This window comes from Thamnophis elegans, chromosome 9 (assembly GCF_009769535.1).
Source record: "Thamnophis elegans isolate rThaEle1 chromosome 9, rThaEle1.pri, whole genome shotgun sequence".
Classification (NCBI taxonomy): Eukaryota; Metazoa; Chordata; class Lepidosauria; order Squamata; family Colubridae; genus Thamnophis; species Thamnophis elegans.
The window spans coordinates 3434119-3454811 of NC_045549.1; the positions used below are offsets into that span (position 1 = coordinate 3434119).

Genomic DNA, 20693 nt, shown 5'->3' on the forward strand with positions numbered 1-20693 from the left:
AACAATTTATGTCCAGGATGCGAGGGGTCTGTAGATATTTTCACAGCCCTCTTTTTGACTCATGCAGCGTGCAGATCCTCAATGGAAGGCAGGTTGGCAGCCATTGTTTCTTCTGCAGTTCTGATTCTCTTCTGAAGTCCCTGTCTGTCTTGTTGGGTTGCAGAATCAAACCAGACAGTTATGGAGGTACAAATGACGGACTCAACAATGTGTAGTGTATAAATAAAACATAGTGTAACATTGAGTTCCTTTGCTCCAGAATTCTTCACACTGGCTCAAAAACACAACCTTCGTTAGTTGAGCAAGCCAGATTTTTAGTCTGACTTTGCCCTGCTGTTATTTTCCAACTGTGCTGGTGCTACAGTTCCCATGTTGGCTGGGAATGCTAGGATTTATAGTCCTGGTACACCTGGGCGGCCCTTGGTTAAGACACAGCACTATTCTTCTTCCTTTCCTGGCTATTTTCAATCTTGACTTCTATCTATCCTGCGCCTTAAAACCAGCAAATTACAATGCTGTTTTCCTGGCTTCAGAGCCATGGAACATCGACTTAACACAACTTAGAGCAGTGGTTCCCAAACTTGGCAACTTTAAGACTTGTGGACTTCAACTCCCAGAATTCTCCAGCCAGCAGAGCTCTGCTGGCTGGAGAATTCTGGGAGTTGAAGTCCACAAGTCTTAAAGTTGCCAGAGCTCTGCTGGCTGGAGAATTCTGGGAGTTGAAGTCCACAAGTCTTAAAGTTGCCAAGTTTGGGAACCATTGACTTAGAGGGATTGTAAACTTCCTCCTTGCTTAATTTAGATCAAAATCTCTACCCCAGGGGTGTCTAAACTTGGGAACTATAAGACTTGTGGACTTCAACTCCACAAGTGTGAAAGTTCCCAGTTTTGGTCACCCCTGGTCTACCCATTAAGTTCCCCCCCCCCCCATTTCTTCTTCTCCTTTGTGTTTTAGGATTCCACCAGTGTGGTTGCTGCACTTTTTGTACAACACAAGCCTTCTCTGCTTCCTCATCTGCCAGTCCAGCTCCACACCCCAAACAACCTCCTGATGATTGCAGTTTTCCCAAAGTCGGCCCTTTATAAAGCTTTCTATTCCCAGGTAAGGTCTGCCGTGCTCTGGGTTCGGTTTATGTGCAAACGCCTCTCCTTCGCTTCAGCCGAGAGGAGACCAACGGGGGGTACTTGCTCGCCGTCCCGGCAGAATGGAGAGAGGATGCGGGCATGCCTTGTGCTCTGCTAATCCCCTAATTATCAGGCGTGTTGATTGGCCTCTCGCCTCATCGATTAGCAGAGCAATATCAGGAAGCACAATTCACAGTGATTAAAGGATACCGACAGAGAGAATTTTTAATTGCATTTTGGTACCCAGCATTTTAGGGATGTGGTGGCTCAGCGGCTAAGATGCTGAGCTTGTCAATCAGTTGTCGGTTCGAATCCCTAGCGCCGCATAACACAGTAAACTCCCATGATTTGTCCCGGCTTCTGCCAACCTAGCAGTTCGAAAGCTCATAAAAAATGCAAGTAGAAAAATAGGGACCACCTTTGGTGGGAAGGGAACAGTGTTCCATGCGCCTTCGGCGTTGAGTCATGCCGGCCACATGACCACGGAGACGTCTTCGGACAGCGCTGGCTTTGAAACGGAGATGAGCACCGTCCCCTAGTGTCGGGAATGACTAGCACATATGTGCGAGGGGAACCTTTACCTATGCCTCGTGAAATTGTGTAAGTTAGGCCTTCTTTGTCATTGTAGGTCTTTTCCGCCTGGCAACAGCAGGGAAATACGGGAGTCACGTTGAAAATGATCCAGGACGATTCTCTGTCTGCAGAACAGGAAAGATTGTAAGCTGGTGGCTTTTTATTCCAATTCTTGTATTGCACAAGCAGCATTGAAGAGAAAGTGGAGGGACGGGGGGAGGATCTGTGTGAACAGAGTTGAGATAAAAGACCTGATGTTCTTGTAGGCTTACCTGATGTTGAATGTTAGTATTTAAGGCAGGGGTGTCCAATCTTGGCCACGTTAAGACCCATGGACTTCAGCTCCCAGAATTCCTCAGCCAGTCAACTTTAAGGCCCATGGACTTCAGCTCCCAGAATTCCTCAGCCAGCCAATTTTAAGATCCGTGGACTTCAGCTGCCATAATTCCTCAACCAGCCAATTTTAAGATCTATAGATTTCAGCTCCCAGAATTCCTCAGCCAGCCAATTTTAAGAACCATGGACTTCAGCTCCCAGAATTCCTCAGCCAGTCAACTTTAAGGCCCATGGACTTCAGCTCCCAGAATTCCTCAGCCAACTAATTTTAAGACCCATGGACTTCAGCTCCCAGAATTCCTCAGCCAACTAATTTTAAGACCCATGGACTTCAGCTCCCATAATTCCTCAGCCAGGCAACTTTAAGACCTAAAGACTTCAGCTCCCAGAATTCCTCAGCCAGCCAATTTTAAGACCTGTGGACTTTCAACTTCCAGAAGTTCCCAGCCAGCTATGCTAGTTGGGGAATTGTGGGAGTTAAAAGTCCACAAGTCTTTAAAGTGGCCAAGGTTGGACACCCCTGGTTTAAGACACCGAGACCTAATTGTGTCTTTACACTTTTGTGTTGACATGAGTTGTAAGGGCTAAACAATTCATTAGTGTCCTTCTTTTAGACATTCCAACATGCAGAAGCTCTTGAGGTCTTATCCTATCCTGCTGGAGAACGATGGAACCAAGTGAGACTCCTTACCAGCCTCCCAGATCTGGCCAGGTAAGAGTTTCCCATAATTCCTTTGTTCTGAGGCAAATCCGATCATCCCACGGAAGTCGAGCTGTGTCATGCTTAATTGTATGATGGGTAGGTCATCCTGGCCCTCCCACCATTGCTCAGCTGCCATTCCCAGTATCCTTGCCATTGTCTATGGCAATGTTTCTCAACCTTGGCAACTTTAAGAGACGTGGACTTCAACTCCTAGAATTCCCCAGCCACTGTACTGGCTAGAGAATTCTGGGAGTTGAAGTCCACGCCTCTAAAGTTGCCAGAGTTGTTGAGAAACACTGATCTATGGAGAAAATCTCGATCATCCAGATCATAATTTTCCCAAAGGTGCTTTCACCAAAAGACAACTGGATTTTCTTGGCTTTCCTTTTGAAAACATTTTGCTTCCCTTCTGAAGAACTGAAGAAGCTTCTTGGGTCAGAAGTAAAATATTTTCAGAGGAGTGGGGGAAAGAAACTCCAGGGAAAAAAAGCACGTTTGGGAAATCCTTGTCATTGGGCCTTCTTTTGGGAATATTTAGACGCTGTACTTAACAAACAAGATCCCTGACTATGCTGTGTAAAGGTCTCTTTCATTGAATGAGTGGGAATTTTCTGAGGTTGTAACAAATAAAATTTCCTTTAGTTGAGTTAACTCCAAAACCCAGATAGATTTTTTTGCAAAAGACGTGGAGTTGTTTTGCCATGATTTGCTTTCCCCGTACTTTCTAACTTCTTCAACACTGAGATTCCCAGATCACCTCTCATTCAAATATTAAGGAGATCTGCTAGGCGAGCTTCTTAATGATCAGTCAGGGTTGACTAGGCGCTCCGTGTTTGGGTTGGGCCAGTGTTTCTCAATCTTGGCACCTTGAAAATAGGTGGACTTCCCAGAGTTCAACTGGCTGGAGAATTCTGGGAATTGAAGTCCACCCAAGTCGCCAAGGTTGAGAAACTTCGGTTGGACAAAGTCATTAGAACCTGAACCTTCTCAGATAGTTCTCAGCTCCATCTTGGCTGGTCTACATGGACATAAAGCAGGTCTTCAGAGAATTCCCTTCAGGGCATCTCCAAAAATGCAAATAGACTGAATGTGATGAGGACAGTGAAGTGGAGTGATTCTGACTACATTTATTCCTTCAAAGTTTTCTACAGCACTTTACTATCAGTAGCGTCAGCCAAGAACCAGTGATGAGGTTGCATCTGCCGGTGCTTCTGCAGCAGACTGAGGACATTCCTAATAATGAGAAGGAGAATGATAAGGTAAGGTCGTCATTATAAATCATGCATTGTTTTTTACTTCCAAGTTGCTGTTTGCTTCGTCCACTTTGGCTATACAGATAGTCCTTGATTTACAACCGGTCACTGAGTGACTATTAAAAATTACGATGAATCCCCCAAAAGATACGTACCACCCAGATTTGAAATTTGGATCTCTGCACCCGTCCCCCCCCCCACATGATAGTGTTTTGAGCACTTGGGAGTTGGCCTGCATTTATGGATGATGGCAGTGTCTTTAGTCACATCTTCACGATTTACAACATTCCCCTCTCTGTCCTTCTGGTTTCAACTACTGACTCATACACGGTTGCAGTGGTAATTCAGTTAATTCAAGGTCACGAGATAACAAAAGAATTCAGGCCAGGAAAGAGTCTCAGACGCTTGTTTGAATGATTGGCTTTTAAATAGGAGCACGCAGAAGAATAGTCCAAAAATCAGTCCAAGCTTCCAAGAGCAGGATCAGGATTATTGGCCAATCCAGAGGTCAGAAGTCCAAGGTTTCTTTGGTGAACAGGATTCACAGGAACATCAGGCGGGCGCTGGGGTTCAGTTGTTGCTTCCAGCAAAAGGAATATGAGTCACAGCTGCCTCTTAAATCAGGAGGCAGATCAAGAGATTTTATTCTCTACCCGTGCGCAGCACTAAGACCTCATCTTCATCCGACTGTTTCAGCAGTCCCAGTGCCACTGTTTTTGATCAGCCTCGTGGCTTGGTGTCTCCTTGAGACGGATATTCCACCGGTTCAGCTGGAGCAGATTCTGCCAATTACCTCCTCTAGACCGATTAGATCCCACAGATTAGGCCTCCTCCGAATTCCATCCGCCGGCCAGTGTCGACTGGCGACTACTCGGAGGAGAACCTTCTCTGTGGCTGCTCCGACCCTCTGGAACGATCTCCCCGTGGAGATTCGAACCCTCACCACCCTCCAGACCTTCCGCAAAGCCCTCAAAACCTGGCTATTCCGACAGGCCTGGGGCTAAAAAGCTTCTACCCCCTTCTCGAATGGTATGACTGTTGTGTGTTTTAAATTATGTATTGTTGCGCGTTGTTTTTAATTTTTGTCTGTATCCCCCTCCCTTAGTTGAGTTGTGAGCCGCCCTGAGTCCCCTTCGGGGGAAAAGGGCGGCATATAAATAAAATAAACATTCAAACATTCTTCAGATTTAGAATCTGAGTCCTGATCCTAAATCGCGATAGTCCATAACTATTCCCCCCCCCAAAGTACGACAATTTCATAATCTTAACACTCCTTTCTCTTTTGAGGTGGTCATTACTATCTTGACGGGTCTTCCTGGATGCCAATCAAGTGAATTATGCTCATTCTTGGTCACGTTTAACAAAGAATATGGAAGGTTGGTAGAACCATTTTATTTTTTGTCCTTTCTTGGTGGTTGATTAAAAGTTACATTCAGCTGAAACCCTGGCCAGTCTTAGCACATTGTGCCATCCGACAGATCTCCCAAAAGGGACAGTTGTTCCCAAACATTGTGCAAAATATAAGCATGTCTACTTCTCCAGCTTAAGAAATGTCGGGATTGTATCTCTCGGCCAGCTTGAAAACGGGAACTCTGATCACTGTAGGCCCCGTTACATGTAGAAGTCCCATCTATAGAGAGACTATTCGGTTGGCAGAAATCTTTCAGATAAACCATCTTGTGGTGGAGACCATGGTGCTCTCGAAGCTCAGTGGTTTTCTTGCAGACGTTTCATCACCCATCTAGTTAACATCATCAGTGCTAATGAGGTTATCCAGTTGGTTAATGAAACTTCTGCAAGAAATCTACTGAATTCAGCTAGCATAAAGGACCTCACAATCATTGTTCTCCTCCTCCTCCTCCTCCTCCTCCTCCTCCTCCTCCTCTCTGCCAACCTCACTCCCTTCTAGCACTGGTGATGTTACCTAGTTTGGTAATGAAACGTCTGCAAGGAAACAACCAAAATTCAGACAGCACCAAGGACCACATATTGCTTTTCCTCCTCCTCCTCCTCCTCCTCCTCCCTGCAAGCCCCACTGCCTGCTAGCACTGATGATGTTTCCTAGTTGGGTCATGAAACATCCGCAAGAAAACCCCCAAGCTCAAAGACCACCAAGAATCCCACAGTCCTCCTCCTCCTCCTCCATAAACCCCACTCCCTTCTAGCACTGATGATGTTACCTAGTTGGGTCATGAAACGTTTGCAGGAAAACTACCAAGCTTAGAGAGTACCAAAGACCCACAACTCCGAGCTGCAAATAATTCTTGTCTCTGGAAGCCAAGTTCGTATTTGCCGTGCTCCTGTTTTGACAGTTTGGGTTGAGGAGTGGAGCAGGCTCGGGTGAGCGCAGCAAATAAACCATCTTCCTTCCTTTAAGGTGGCTTGTTTATCGCCAAACCATGGACAGTCCTGAATGCTTCAGCGCTGCCCACTTCCAGAAGTACCTCTCCGGGGTCCTTGAATCTCAGCACAGCCGAAGCAGCCGGCCTTCTGCTTATCACCGGAAGAAAATGAGGCTCCTGGTGGTCCTTCAAGGGTAAGAAGTTTCACCCACCCTACCAGGGTTGTGGGTTTTTGTTTTTGTTTTAAATATACCCATCCTCACTTCACTGTTGAAGGTTGAATTGGTTTTATACAGCTGGTCCTTGACTTAACACTTGGAAATAGAATGTCCACTGCTAAGCAGAGGGGTTGTTAAGTGAGTGATGTCAAATTTTACAGTCGTTTTGGCCACGGTTGTTAAGCAAATCACTGCAGATGTTAAGTGAGTTGTGCGGTCATTAAGCAAATCCAGCTTTCCCTTTGATTTTTGGAACTGGACTGAGAAGGTTGCGTATCTTCCTGCTTGCCTCTTTATCTATCTATCTATCTATCTATCTATCTATCTATCTATCTATCTATCTATCTATCTCTATCTATCAGTTCTCTCTCCCTCTCTCCCTCTCTCTCTCTCTTTCTCTCTCTCTCTCTACACAAACACACACACACACAATGTATATGACTATCAATCAATCAGCTCTATCTATCAATCTATCAGCTATCTATCTATCTATCTATCTATCTATCTATCTATCTATCTATCTATCTATCTATCTATCTGACTATCAACCATTCAGCAATATCTATCCTATCTATCCTATCTATCTACCTATCTATCTCTATTTATCTCTATTTATGTATCATCTATCCATCCATCCATCCATCCATCCATCCATCCAACTATCAATCAGCCCGCTCTATCTATCTATCTATCTATCTATCTATCTATCTATCTATCTATCTATCTATCTATCTATCTATCTACCTACCTACCTACCTACCTACCTACCTACCTACCTACCTACCTATATATCTATATGTACATCTACATATCTATAACTATATCTATACCTGTACCTATATCTATCTATAAAGGGACACGGTAGCTCAGTGGCTAAGAGGCTGAGCTTTTCGATGAGAAAGGTCTGCATTTCAGTGGTTCAAATCCCTAGTGCCGTATGACGGAGTGAGCTCCCGTTACTTGTCCCAGCTGCTGCCAATCTAGCAGTTCAAAAGTATGTAAAAAATGCAAGTAGAAAAATAGGAACCACCTTTGGTGGGAAGGGAACACCGTTCTGTGCGCATTCGGCGTTGAGTCATGCCGGCCACATGACCACGGAGACATCTTCGGACAGCGCTGGCTCTTCGGCTTTGAAACGGAGATGAGCACCGCCCCCTATGTGCAAGAGAAACCTTTATCTTCTCTCTCCCTCCCTCCCTGTCTCTCCCTCTCTCTCTCTCTCTCTCTCTCTCTCTCTCTCTCATCCCCTTTTGCGACCTTCTGACAAGCAGAGTCAACAGGGGAACCAGATCCACTTAACAACTGCAGTGATTCACTTAACAACTTTGGCAAGGAAGGTCATAAAATGGGGCAAAACCCGCTTAACAAATATCTCGCCTCGCCACGGAAGTTTTGAGCCCAGCTGTGGTTGTATACTTTTGCCACACATATATCCATTCCCCAAAAAACACGGGCTCTGTTTCAAGTTAACCAAGGCAGCTTTGAAAAGGGGGGTGGGGGAGGAATAGTTTATGAAATACAAGATGTTTAATAATAAGCGAGTGGCTTTTAATATACATAACAAATATATTGTGGTTTTTTTAGTAAGCGGTTCCAAGCTATTCGAGGGGAGCAAGCTGCCTTATTCTTGATTAAAATCACATTCCCTAAATAAGTAGTAAAAAAAAAAAAAGGATGTGGCCAGCATTGTATCTTGGGTGGAGTGTCTTGAATCTCCTTCCCCAAGGGAAGAACTGTTTAATCCAAGGGAATTCAGTATTAAGTGTGGAAACCTTCAGAGCATTGTGTAAACTATTTGAAATCTCGAAGTCCAAAGTATGCATTTATTCCGTGTTTTGTTTAGCATGAAAGAGACCTTGGAAAGTCTTTAGGAAGGGCCTTTTATTTTTTTGCCTTTCTAATTTTGGAAACGGGGTGGAACTTAATGGATCACCATCACCACCAATAGCCCAGTGACGGTGAACCTTTTTGGCACCAAGTTTTTTGGCCATTTTGGGGGCCGTTTTGAGGCCTTTTGGGGGCTGTTTTCAGGCCATTTTTGGCCCCAAAAAACAGCCTGAAAACAGCCCCCAAATGCCCTAAAACCAGCCTATTTTTGGCCATTTTTCAGGCCATTTTCAGGCGCTCTGGTGCCCACGAAGACCAGCTGGCTGACGCACGGATGTCTGTTTTTTGACCTTTTTGGGGGGGCTGTTTTGAGGCCTTTTTTGGACTGTTTTCAGGCCGTTTTTAACCCGAAAAGCAGCTTTAAAATGCCCCCCAAATGGCCTAAAAACAGCCTGGGAAACAGCCCGAAAACACCCTGAGTTTTTTGGCCATTTTTCAGGCCGTTTTCAGGCGCTCCGGTGCCCACGAAGACAAGCTGGCCGGCGCATACCAGAAAAGCAGCTGGCGACGGCACGCATGCCCACAGGGAGGGCTCTTCATGGCAGCTGTGGCCTGCCTGCCATAGGTTCACCCCTCACGGCAAAATAGCCTTTTTGGCAAAATTCTAAAGTGCGAAATTAAGAATGAGAGTTGGGCCTTTGACAGATGCAGCCAAATAACCACAGGCATAAACGTATTCCCGTGATCGACGTGCTCGCAAAGCCTGTGCGATCGGGGATGATCTGAGCAAACTTTTTGGGAGATCTTCCCAAAATCCAGCAGCTGTATCCCATCTAAGGAAAAAGATGGATTTCACAAGGGAATAACCCCCCCACCCCCACCCCACCGCCAAAAAAAAGGGGCCATATTCTTCTCCTCCTCGGCCCATTTTTGATTTACTGGAAAGTGTGTCTCAATAAATAAATAAATAAAAATTGCAAGAGACTTCCTGGTTGCGTTTTGGGGATGGGGGGTGGGTGGGGGGGTTCTCTGGGTCCATAACCCAGAATCTGAAGGCTGAGTCAGCTTGCATTCCTTGGGATAACTTGCAAACAATCCCTCAAGGCCACCGTTTTTCCCTGGGGGGGAGGCAAGGGGTGGGGTGGGGGCATCTGGCATTTGAATGTGGAGGGTCTCCTTTATTTGACCATTCCCAACGCGAGGCCTTCCAGATGTGCTGGACCAAAGTGCCCTCTCCTTCCCCTCCAATCAGTATCTGGGTTGCAGTGGAGCACATCTGGAAGAGGTCGAATGAGAACTGCAAGGAAGTAATAAAACAAGTTGTCCTGGGTTTAACGATCTCAGTTGAACCCCAAACCTTTGCAGGAAAACAGCCGAGCTCAGAAAGCCCCAAGGATCCTATTGTCCCCCTCCTCCTCTCCCCTTCCGCTCTGCAGACCCCACTCCCTTCTAGCATGGATGATGTTACGTAGTTTGATCATGGAATGTCTGCAAGAAAGCCACCAGCGCCAAGGACCCACTCCTCCTCCTCCTCCACCTCCTCTCTGCCCATCCTACTTCCTTCTAGCACTGATGATGTTACCTAGTTGGGTAATGAAATGTCTGCAAGAAGACAACCAAGTTCAGAGAGCACCACGGACCCCTCAGTTGTCGACCTCTCTGCAAACCCCACTCCCTTCTAGTGTTGATGATGTTATCTAGGTGGGTAATGAAATGTCTGCAAGAAAACCGCTTAGTTCAGAGAGCACCAAGTACCCCTCAGTTATCTTCCGCCTCGTCCTCCTCTTCCTTGCAAATCCCACTCCCTTCTAGCACTGATGATGTTACCTAGTTGGGTCATGAAACGTCTGCAAGAATACCAGCCAAGCTCAGAGAGCATCAAGGACCCCGCAATCCTCCTCCCGTTCCCCCTCTCCTCTTCCCCCTCCTCTTCTCCTCCTCCTCCTCCTCCTCTCTGCAAACTCCTCCCCTTCTAGCACTGATGATGTTACCTAGTTGGTTCATGAAACGTCTGCAAGAAAACAATGAAGCTCAGAGAGCACCAAGGAACCCACAGTCGTCGTCGTCCTCCTCCTCCTCCTCCTCCTCCTCCTCCTCCTCCTCCTCCTCTCTGTAAATCTCACTCCCTGTTAGGCAACTGATGTTATTAGCTAGTCAGGTAATGAAACGTCTGCAAGAAAACAACCAAGCTCAGAGAGCATCAAGGACCCCACAACCCTCCTCCCGTTCCCCCTCTCCTCTTCCCCCTCCTCTTCTCCTCCTCCTCCTCTCTGCAAACTCCTCCCCTTCTAGCACTGATGATGTTACCTAGTTGGGTCATGAAACGTCTGCAAGAAAACCACCAAGCTCAGAGAGCACCAAGGACCCCACAGTCCTCCTCCCGTTCCCCCTCTCCTCTTCCCCCTCCTCTTCTCCTCCTCCTCCTCTCTGCAAACTCCTCCCCTTCTAGCACTGATGATGTTACCTAGTTGGGTCCTGAAACGTCTGCAAGAAAACAACTAAGCTGAGAGGGCATCAAGGACCCCATAATCCTTCTCCTCTTCCCCCTCTGCTCCTCCCCCCTGCTCTCTGCAAGCTCCTTCCCTTCTAGTCCTGAGGATGCTACCTAGCTGGGTCGTGAAACATCTGCAAGGAAAGAAGGAAGCTCGGGGAAGCATCGTGGTTCATCCCTGAGCCACCCACGTTCTTTTCTACCAGAATCAGAAATGAAACCCTACCCCAGAACGACCGGTGGAGAGGTGGCAGATTTAGCCACGAGGAACGAGGGCCGAGAGAGGGCAGCGGGTGGCATTTTCAAAGGAGCGTCGACGCGGGAGGAGGTTACGACCTGCCCTCGGTTGCTCTACCAGCCACGGGTGGGAAGTTAAGAGCAACGTGGCAGAGGATATATATGTTTTAAAAATTCCCCACAGTGACAGCCATTTTGACAGTGGGGCCCGTGACCCTGAGCGTGGTGGGCTAACCTTTCCCTGCACAGGTTCAGTCGGAGGTTTGGACGGCCATCTGTCGGGGGGATGCTGTGATTTGGACCCTTGCCCTGAGCAGAAAGTTGGGCTTCGCAAATTCACAATCTCAACTCCGTCGATCCAGCAAACACGGGTACTTTTGCCCAGAAATCCAATCGCAGTTCAGTGGCCCTTTCTAGATGCCACTAAGATGCGTTTATTTAAGCAGATTCCCATCGCTGCACCTGTGGGCGGGAGTTTTCCGTCCTTTCTATAAGGAGTCCTTGACTTACGACCACGATGCAGCCCAAATTTTATGCGGCTATATTTTATGTTTTGCCCCAGGTTACGATCTTTCTTGCCTCGGTGAATCACTATGTTCTGGCCCAGCTCCCCAACACGACAGACCCTCTGTATTTTAAATCAATTATTCCCTTCTTAGGAGCGCCGGCAGCTCCGGCAAAGAGTTTCTCTCTCACCGCAGGTCTGTCCGGCAGGGAGATGAATAGTCGTTTGCCACTTTTATTCATCTCCGCCCCCTGCCTTTTATCCCCAGAGCTAGAGTGGGGCTTCGCTAGCAACGGTGGCTCTTCCAGCCCAAGGACCGGCCCATAGATTTCCACTGCTCTCCTCTCCTCTGCCACATCTGTTCTTCTGCACCCCCTGCCTTTTATCCCCAGAGCTAGAGTGGGGCTTCGCTAGCAGCGGTGGCTCTTCCAGCCCAAGGACCAGCCCATAGATTTCCACTGCTCTCCTCTCCTCTGCCACATCTATTCATCTCCGCCCGCTGCCTTTTATCCCCAGAGCTAGAGTGGGGCTTTGCTAGCAGCAGAGGCTCTTCCGTCCCAAGGACCAGCCCATAGATTTCCACTGCTCTCCTCTCCTCTGCCTTCTGCATATCTGTGCGTCAGGCACTGGACCCAGCTGTTCCTCCTCTTCCTCATCAGCCACCTCCAGACCTGGGGGCTCTTGACTCTCCATCTGAGGGCTGACGGACAGCCCAGCCTCCCCCCCCCCCTCTCTCTGACATCTCCATTCCCTCTTCCCCCTCTGAGCTGGCCCTGACTCCCACGCCTCCTCCTCCTCTGACTTGGCTGCTGGAGGGGCCGGTGGCCAATAGGCCACAACACTCTGCAGTTCTTAGTAACACCCTTATTGTGTGAATATGGCTTCCCCATTGACTTTGCTTGTCAGGCGGTTACAAAGGGTGGTGGCAGGACTCTGCAACCGTCATAAACAGGAATCAGTGGCCAAGTGTCTCAGTTTTGATCACGTGATCACAGGAACGGGTCGTAAGTGTGAAAAACAGTCACGTTTTTTCAGAGCCATTTTAACATTTGTCGCTAAACAAACGGTTGTAAATCCAGGAACCATCTGTACAGGTAGGTAATCCTCGACGTACGACCTCAGGGTGAACCAGACTCCCCAAGGTGGTTGTTAAATGAGTCACGTCTGATTTTATAGCTTCCCCCCTCCCCCTCCCCATGGCTGTTAAGGGAATCACTTCAGTTGTTCAGTCAAGTTGCACGGTCGTTAAGCGAATCCAGCTCTTCCCCCGCCTCCTCCAATTGACTTTGTTTGATGTCCTCCGCAGATACACTGACGTGATTGACGTTGTCCAGGCCCTTCAGACTCACCCGGACGCAGACGTGAAGGCCTCCTTTGTGATTGGCGCAGTCACAACATGTGTCGAGCCCTTCAGCTCTTACATGGAACACAGGTATGTCCCCCCATCTCCATGCCCAGGTGCCTTTTCTAGCAGGTCCAGGTGTGGGCAATTAATTTTCCCCTCATAAGAAACTGAGACTGTTGTGGAGGGCGGCCCTTTATTAATTTAATGTATTTATTTGTATCTGTTGTGGTCCGCCAGCGGAGCAGGCAGCAGATTCGGACAGTGAGGAGGGTTGGGGAGGAAGATGGGCCAGTCCGGGAGTCTGGGGAGGGATCTGATGAGGGCTCTGTGTCAGAAGCAGAGAGGAGGCCAGAGCCGTCCGACAGTTATCAGCTTCCATCAGACATCAGTGAGGCAGAGGAACAGCTGGAGCCTGTTCCCAGTGTGCGCATGCACAGAGCTGCCAGACGAAGGGAACAGCTAAGGCACAAGGTCAACTTGGGAGTAAGGCCACAGGTGGACGGTGAATGGCCCCTCCCAGAGGACATAAAAGAGGAGCGAAAGGGGAGTGGAGCTTGCAGGAGGCACTTAGTTCATTCCTGCATTCTTGCCAAATATTGCGGCATCTGAAAGATCTCGGCCTGGCCACTCGCCAAGCCTGATAATTGTGAACTCTCTTGAAATGTGGGAGAGGAAAGTCTTTGCTGGAGAGGAATTCACTGTCAATTAAATAAGAGGGGTTTATCGGGACGAGGACTCGGCTTCGTGCTGGTGGGGAAGCCTAGACCAGATCAATATCCCATCTTTATTATTTTTTACAAACAACTCAAGGTGGCAAACGTGTTCAACTATTATTCTCCCCACAACAACCCTGTAAGGTAGGTTGGGTTGAGAGAGAGAGAGGGAGAGAGAGAGAGAGAGAGAGAGAGAGCAATTGATTCAAAGACCCCCATCTGGCTTCCATCGCTGAGGTGAGACAAACTCTTGCCTCCTGCTTCCTAGCCTGAGGCCTTAACCTAGAGGTCCCCAATTTTAAGACGTGTGGACTTCAACTCCCAGAATTCCTCAGCCAGACAGAGTTGAAGTCCACACGTCTTAAAGATGCCAATTTGGAGACCTCCCCAAATTAGGCCAGAATGGCTGAGATTACCCAAAAATGGATAAAATGTGGACCTCTGTTGGCTTCCATGCCCTCAAAGACCACAGCAAACTACCCGCAGGGGGAAAATGATTAAAGCTATGTTCCTCATTGGTCATTTGAAGATGTGTGGACTTCAAGTCCCAGAATTCCCCAGCCAGCGCAAGGCTGGGGAATTCTGGGAGTTGAAATCCTCCAGGCTTAAAGTCGCCCAGGTTGGAGACCCAAGTTCTAGAAGTATGTTCACTCACAGAACGTCATTGAATTTGAATCCCGAGAACAAGCTTGTCACAGATTTAACTTTCTCTAAAAGTTCTTACTACGAAGATTCCCACATTCATCCTTGTCTTTTTTTTTCTTCAGGTTTCTCTTCCCCAAGTTTCTGGACCAGTGTTCGCAAGGTCAGTTATTTCTCCAAAGTTGGCTTGTCGGGATGAACTGGCACAAACTCCCCAAAGTTCCTGCAGTGGCATGCTCCATAATCCTGTTAAACATAAGCCGTGTGATCTGGGGATAATGGCCGTTTCTTCTAGGAGGCCCTAGACCATCTTTCCACTCCCCGCCATCCAGTCAGAGCTGAAGAAGCTTCTTGGATGAGAAGCGAAACATCTTCGAAGAAAAACAAGAAAGTCCAGTTCTGCCTCTTGGAAAAAAAAAAAGCAGCTTTAAGACTTGTGGACTTCAACTCCCAGAATTCTTAAGCTGGCAAGGGGAGGGGGAGGGAAACAGTGGCCCTTTTTTTTAATGACCTTTGGACTTCAACTCCCAGAATTCCTGAGCCGGCATGGAGAACAACGTCCCTTTTATGACTTGTGAACTTCAACTCCCAGAATTCCTGAGCCGGCATGGAGAACAACGTCCCTTTTATGACTTGTGAACTTCAACTCCCAGAATTCCTGAGCCGGCATGGAGAACAACGTCCCTTTTATGACTTGTGAACTTCAACTCCCAGAATTCCTGAGCCGGCATGGAGAACAACGTCCCTTTTATGACTTGTGAACTTCAACTCCCAGAATTCCCCACCCAGCATGGCTACCTGAGGGATTCTGGGAGTTGAAGTTCACAAGTCATAAAAGGGCTTTCGTCCCCCATGTTGGCTCAGGAATTCTGGGAATTGAAGTCCACAAGTCATAAAAGGGCCGTCGTCCCCCATGCTGGCTCAGGAATTCTGGGAATTGAAGTCCACAAGTCATAAAAGGGCCGTCGTCCTCCCATGCTGGCTCAGGAATTCTGGGAGTTGAAGTCCGCAAGTCATAAAAATTGTTCCCCACCTCTGCTTTACGAAATGGCAGTCTGAAATTCCAAAGAATGGAGCATTCTTGACCTTACATTGATGGTATTTTTTCCTTGGCAGGTTTAGTGAGTAATGTGGTGTTTACAAGCCACACAACCGAGCAGAGAAGCCCGCTCCTTGTCCAGCTGCAAAAGCTCATCCGAGCTGCCAACTCTTCGGTTTCTTTTATCCTGGCAGAAAACGGCATCGTAACTCGGTAATCCATAAAGCATTTGAAAAGTCCAAAAATGATAAAAGCTTGAGAAATAGCATGTGGCTTAGTCCCCGCTGCATTTTCCCTGGAGAAAAGTCAGCTGTTAAGAATATATCTATATATCTATATATTATTTGTATCCCACCTTTATTATTATTTTTATAAATAACTGAAGGTGGCAAACACAGCCAGCAGTTTCCTCATCCGGCTTTCTTTCACAACAACAACTCTTGTTAGGTAGGTTGGGATGAGAGGGAAGCCAAGATCACCCAGCCGGCTTTCATGCCTAAGGCAGGACTAGAACTCACCGTCTCCTGGTGATTGGCCCAAAGTCACCCAGCCGGCTTTCATGCCTAAGGCAGGACTAGAACTCACTGTCTCCTGGTGATTGGCCCAAAGTCACCCAGCCGGCTTTCATGCCTAAGGCAGGACTAGAACTCACTGTCTCCTGGTGATTGGCCCAAAGTCACCCAGCCATCTTTCATGCCTAAGGCAGGACTAGAACTCACTGTCTCCTGGTGATTGGCCCAAAGTCACCCAGCCGGCTTTCATGCCTAAAGCTGGACTAGAACTCACTGTCTCCTGGTGATTGGCCCAAAGTCACCCAGCCAGCTTTCATGCTTAAGGCAGGACTAGAACTCACTGTCTCCTGGTGATTGGCCCAAAGTCACCCAGCCAGCTTTCATGCCTAAGGCAGGACTAGAACTCACTGTCTCCTGGTGATTGGCCCAAAGTCACCCAGCCAGCTTTCATGCCTAAAGCTGGACTAGAACTCACTGTCTCCTGGTGATTGGCCCAAAGTCACCCAGCCGGCTTTCATGCCTAAGGCAGGACTAGAACTCACCGTCTCCTGGTGATTGGCCCAAAGTCACCCAGCCGGCTTTCATGCCTAAGGCAGGACTAGAACTCACCGTCTCCTGGTGATTGGCCCAAAGTCACCCAGCCGGCTTTCATGCCTAAGGCAGGACTAGAACTCACCGTCTCCTGGTGATTGGCCCAAAGTCACCCAGCCGGCTTTCATGCCTAAGGCAGGACTAGAACTCACTGTCTCCTGGTGATTGGCCCAAAGTCACCCAGCCAGCTTTCATGCCTAAGGCAGGACTAGAACTCACTGTCTCCTGGTGATTGGCCCAAAGTCACCCAGCCATCTTTCATGCCTAAGGCAGGACTAGAACTCACTGTCTCCTGGTGATTGGCCCAAAGTCACCCAGCCGGCTTTCATGCCTAAAGCTGGACTAGAACTCACTGTCTCCTGGTGATTGGCCCAAAGTCACCCAGCCAGCTTTCATGCTTAAGGCAGGACTAGAACTCACTGTCTCCTGGTGATTGGCCCAAAGTCACCCAGCCAGCTTTCATGCCTAAGGCAGGACTAGAACTCACTGTCTCCTGGTGATTGGCCCAAAGTCACCCAGCCAGCTTTCATGCCTAAAGCTGGACTAGAACTCACTGTCTCCTGGTGATTGGCCCAAAGTCACCCAGCCGGCTTTCATGCCTAAGGCAGGACTAGAACTCACCGTCTCCTGGTGATTGGCCCAAAGTCACCCAGCCGGCTTTCATGCCTAAGGCAGGACTAGAACTCACTGTCTCCTGGTGATTGGCCCAAAGTCACCCAGCCGGCTTTCATGCCTAAGGCAGGACTAGAACTCACTGTCTCCTGGTGATTGGCCCAAAGTCACCCAGCCATCTTTCATGCCTAAGGCAGGACTAGAACTCACTGTCTCCTGGTGATTGGCCCAAAGTCACCCAGCCAGCTTTCATGCCTAAAGCTGGACTAGAACTCACTGTCTCCTGGTGATTGGCCCAAAGTCACCCAGCCAGCTTTCATGCTTAAGGCAGGACTAGAACTCACTGTCTCCTGGTGATTGGCCCAAAGTCACCCAGCCAGCTTTCATGCCTAAGGCAGGACTAGAACTCACTGTCTCCTGGTGATTGGCCCAAAGTCACCCAGCCGGCTTTCATGCCTAAGGCAGGACTAGAACTCACTGTCTCCTGGTGATTGGCCCAAAGTCACCTGGCCATCTTTCATGCCTAAGGCAGGACTAGAACTCACTGTCTCCTGGTGATTGGCCCAAAGTCACCTGGCCATCTTTCATGCCTAAAGCTGGACTAGAACTCACTGTCTCCTGATGATTGGCCCAAAGTCACCCAGCCAGCTTTCATGCCTAAAGCTGGACTAGAACTCACTGTCTCCTGGTGATTGGCCCAAAGTCACCCAGCCAGCTTTCATGCCTAAAGCTGGACTAGAACTCACTGTCTCCTGGTGACTGGCTCAAAGTCACCTGGCCATCTTTCATGCCTAAAGCTGGACTAGAACTCACTGTCTCCTGGTGACTGGCTCAAAGTCACCTGGCCATCTTTCATGCCTAAGGCAGGACTAGAACTCACCATCTCCTGGTGACTGGCTCAAAGTCACCCAGCCAGCTTTCATGCCTAAAGCTGGACTAGAACTCACTGCCTCCTGCTTTTTAGCCATGTTGTAGCCATGATCAATTTTGTGATCAATATCAAAAAGTTTTTCACTTGTTACGATTGCTTTAAACACTCTGCCATATCTAATGGCTTTCATATTTATCTTTTTATTAATTGCGAAAGCCGGCCAGAACCCCCTTACCAGTGAGTCGGACGGCATGTAAATGTCATAAATAAATAAGCATTTATAAGCCAGGGCAAGATAAAACAGGTCTCGTAGCCTGGACCAGATATCAGCAACTTGCGGCTCTGGAGCCGCATGTGGCTCTTTCATCCCTCTGCTGCGGCTCCCTGTCGCTCAAAATATGCGTCACAGCCGCCAATGTGCGACGCCCGCCAGCACGCCGTTTATTGAGCTTTTCGACCCCCAGTAGGGCAACTATGGATAAAATCCAAGAAAATAAAAGTTTCAGAAGGAAACAGGACCTTTAATTTAAATACATATGCTAGTTTTATGAGCGTTCAGGAAAAAGTCAGGCGTGGGAAGAGTTTTGTGGCTCCCTTTTGTGTGGGAAATGGGCCCAAATGGCTCTTTGAGTGTTTATGGTTGCCAGCCCCCGGCCTGGAGTCAAAAAAAGAGAGAAATTTATTTTTACATAAAGCTTTAGAGTTTGGGATCAGTTTTTCCTTACCTGATGTCACTTCTGGGATTTTGGCACCTCCCACCGCCTTTGAAGTTGAGACCTTGATTGGAAAAATTGGCAGCTGCAGACACATCTAGAGAGATCCGATTTCAGAAAGGCTGCTTTAAGGCCCCGTGAAAACAAAACCTCACTAAATATTAATAAGTCCATAAAATTTTGATTTCTCTCCCCGCTAGGAATGAGGACATCGAGCTAATTCTCTCAGAAAACAGCTTCTGCGAGCCCCAGATGTTGGCAACTCGCTACTTAATGTACCCCGGATGGCAAGTATCTCCGTTCGGCAAAATGTTTGAACCGGTGTCTTTTAATATGCGTGTACAAGTACAGGGGGTCCTTGACTTAAGAACAGTTCATTTAATCATCATCATCATCATCATCATTTGGCAAACTGGGCCACTTTAAGACTTGTGGACTTCAACTCCCAGAATTCCTCCTGGCTGAAGAATTCTGGGAGTTGAAGTCCACAAAGTCTTAAAAGTTGCCAACTTTGGAAAGCCCCTATTTAAGAGGATTCCCACCCCATACTTAATTGCCATTAATCCTCCTCCCCTTTAATTAGCGCTGATCCCTAATTGTATGCCAAGCTTCCCAGAATGCACTTTCATCAAGGTAAACGGAGCCTTGTCCCTTTTGCGGGTAGGGATTTTTAGGAAGTTTTCCTTCTCCGCTGTTAGAAGGCTTAATCTCCCTCCCGCGGCCCGGCCCTTCCAGCTGCAGGCCAGCACATCTGGAACCCTTCTCACACTGTTTATATGATCGCATGAAGTTGCAATTTTGTGTGTGTGTCTGTTCTGTTTTAAGGGGCACACATGTTTAATACGCTCCTTAACCATTTTTTTTTTAATTTCAAGAAAAATAACAACTTGCAGCCTAAGTGGAGGGCTCTTCTGAAGTGGGGACCAAACCAGGCGCAGTTAGGCAGAACTATAAATAGTAATCAACTTACAACGATTTATTTAGTGACCATTCAAAATTACAACAACATTGGAAAAGTCCCTTCTGATCAGTCCTTACATTTACGACCGTCGTGGAATTCCCACAGTCACGTGACCAAAATTCAGACGCTTGGCCACTGGCATGTACTTATGACAGTTGCAACATCCAGGGGTCATGTGCTCACCCTCCCAGTTTGTCAATGGGGGAAGTTAGATTTGCTTAACGACTGCATGGTTCACTTACCAACTTCGGAGGTTTCCTTCCCAACCGTGGTTAGAAAGGTTGTCAAGTGGGGCAAAGCTCACTTAACAACTGTTTTGCTTAGCGATGGAAACGTTGGGTTCGGTTGTGGTCATAAGTCGAGGATTATTTGTATCCTCATCTGTGTATTTAATGCTTTTTTTTAACCGGCGTGCCAAGCTCAAAGCAGACCACTCCGGACAAAATATATATTTCTGTGACTACAGAAAGAAAAGAGTCATTATCTCTTCTTCAGTTGTTTCTGCCTTTGGAAAGCAGAATTTGCCTGCTTTATTAAAACGTTCAAAAACGTAAAATCGGCCTTTAATTCAATTTGCCTGATTTTTCAAAAAGCGATTAGCTATTAAGTGTGAATATTTTCCTTTAAGTGGTTAATATTTTTTTTCTCTCCTTTCAGGTTTGATGGGAAATTTAGAGCCGGTTCTGTCTTCCCCCCCATGGTCCAAATTTGTGTGTGGTTTAACCGTCCTTTGGAGAAAATGCGCTTCGCGGCCAAATGTAAAGGTAAATTATCATCTTTTTTCAGCGACATGGAATCTTTTTTTTTTAATGAGAATTTTGAAAAAAAAAACTTTTACAAATATTTACTTCCCTCCCACCCAACCCCTCCCCAACCTTCTCCCCTCCCCCCCCCCCCCGAGTTCCCAGAACCAATACAGGGTATAAATCTTTAACAAAAACATTCTAAAATAAACTTTAAAAAAGTTAATCTCATCTTTCATTTGAGCTTTAACTCCTCCTTGCTAGGCTAGCTCTAAACAAATTATATCATTCCTTGTTTCTTTAGTCATAAGCTATCTGAAATTTCTTAGTCCCATATTTAT

General features: G+C 47.4%; 1 protein-coding gene across 1 annotated transcript in view; it reads left to right on the forward strand.

Moving 5' to 3' along the window:
- Positions 1-20693, forward strand: part of C9H20orf194 (chromosome 9 C20orf194 homolog) — a 92023-nt gene that overhangs the window by 56060 nt on the left and 15270 nt on the right. The window contains 12 exon segments of the mRNA XM_032224481.1: positions 956-1102; positions 1754-1842; positions 2649-2668; positions 2671-2746; positions 3879-3996; positions 5278-5366; positions 6368-6526; positions 12917-13042; positions 14436-14473; positions 15427-15562; positions 18849-18935; positions 20267-20373. Of these exon segments, the coding sequence (XP_032080372.1) occupies positions 956-1102; positions 1754-1842; positions 2649-2668; positions 2671-2746; positions 3879-3996; positions 5278-5366; positions 6368-6526; positions 12917-13042; positions 14436-14473; positions 15427-15562; positions 18849-18935; positions 20267-20373 (1192 nt within the window).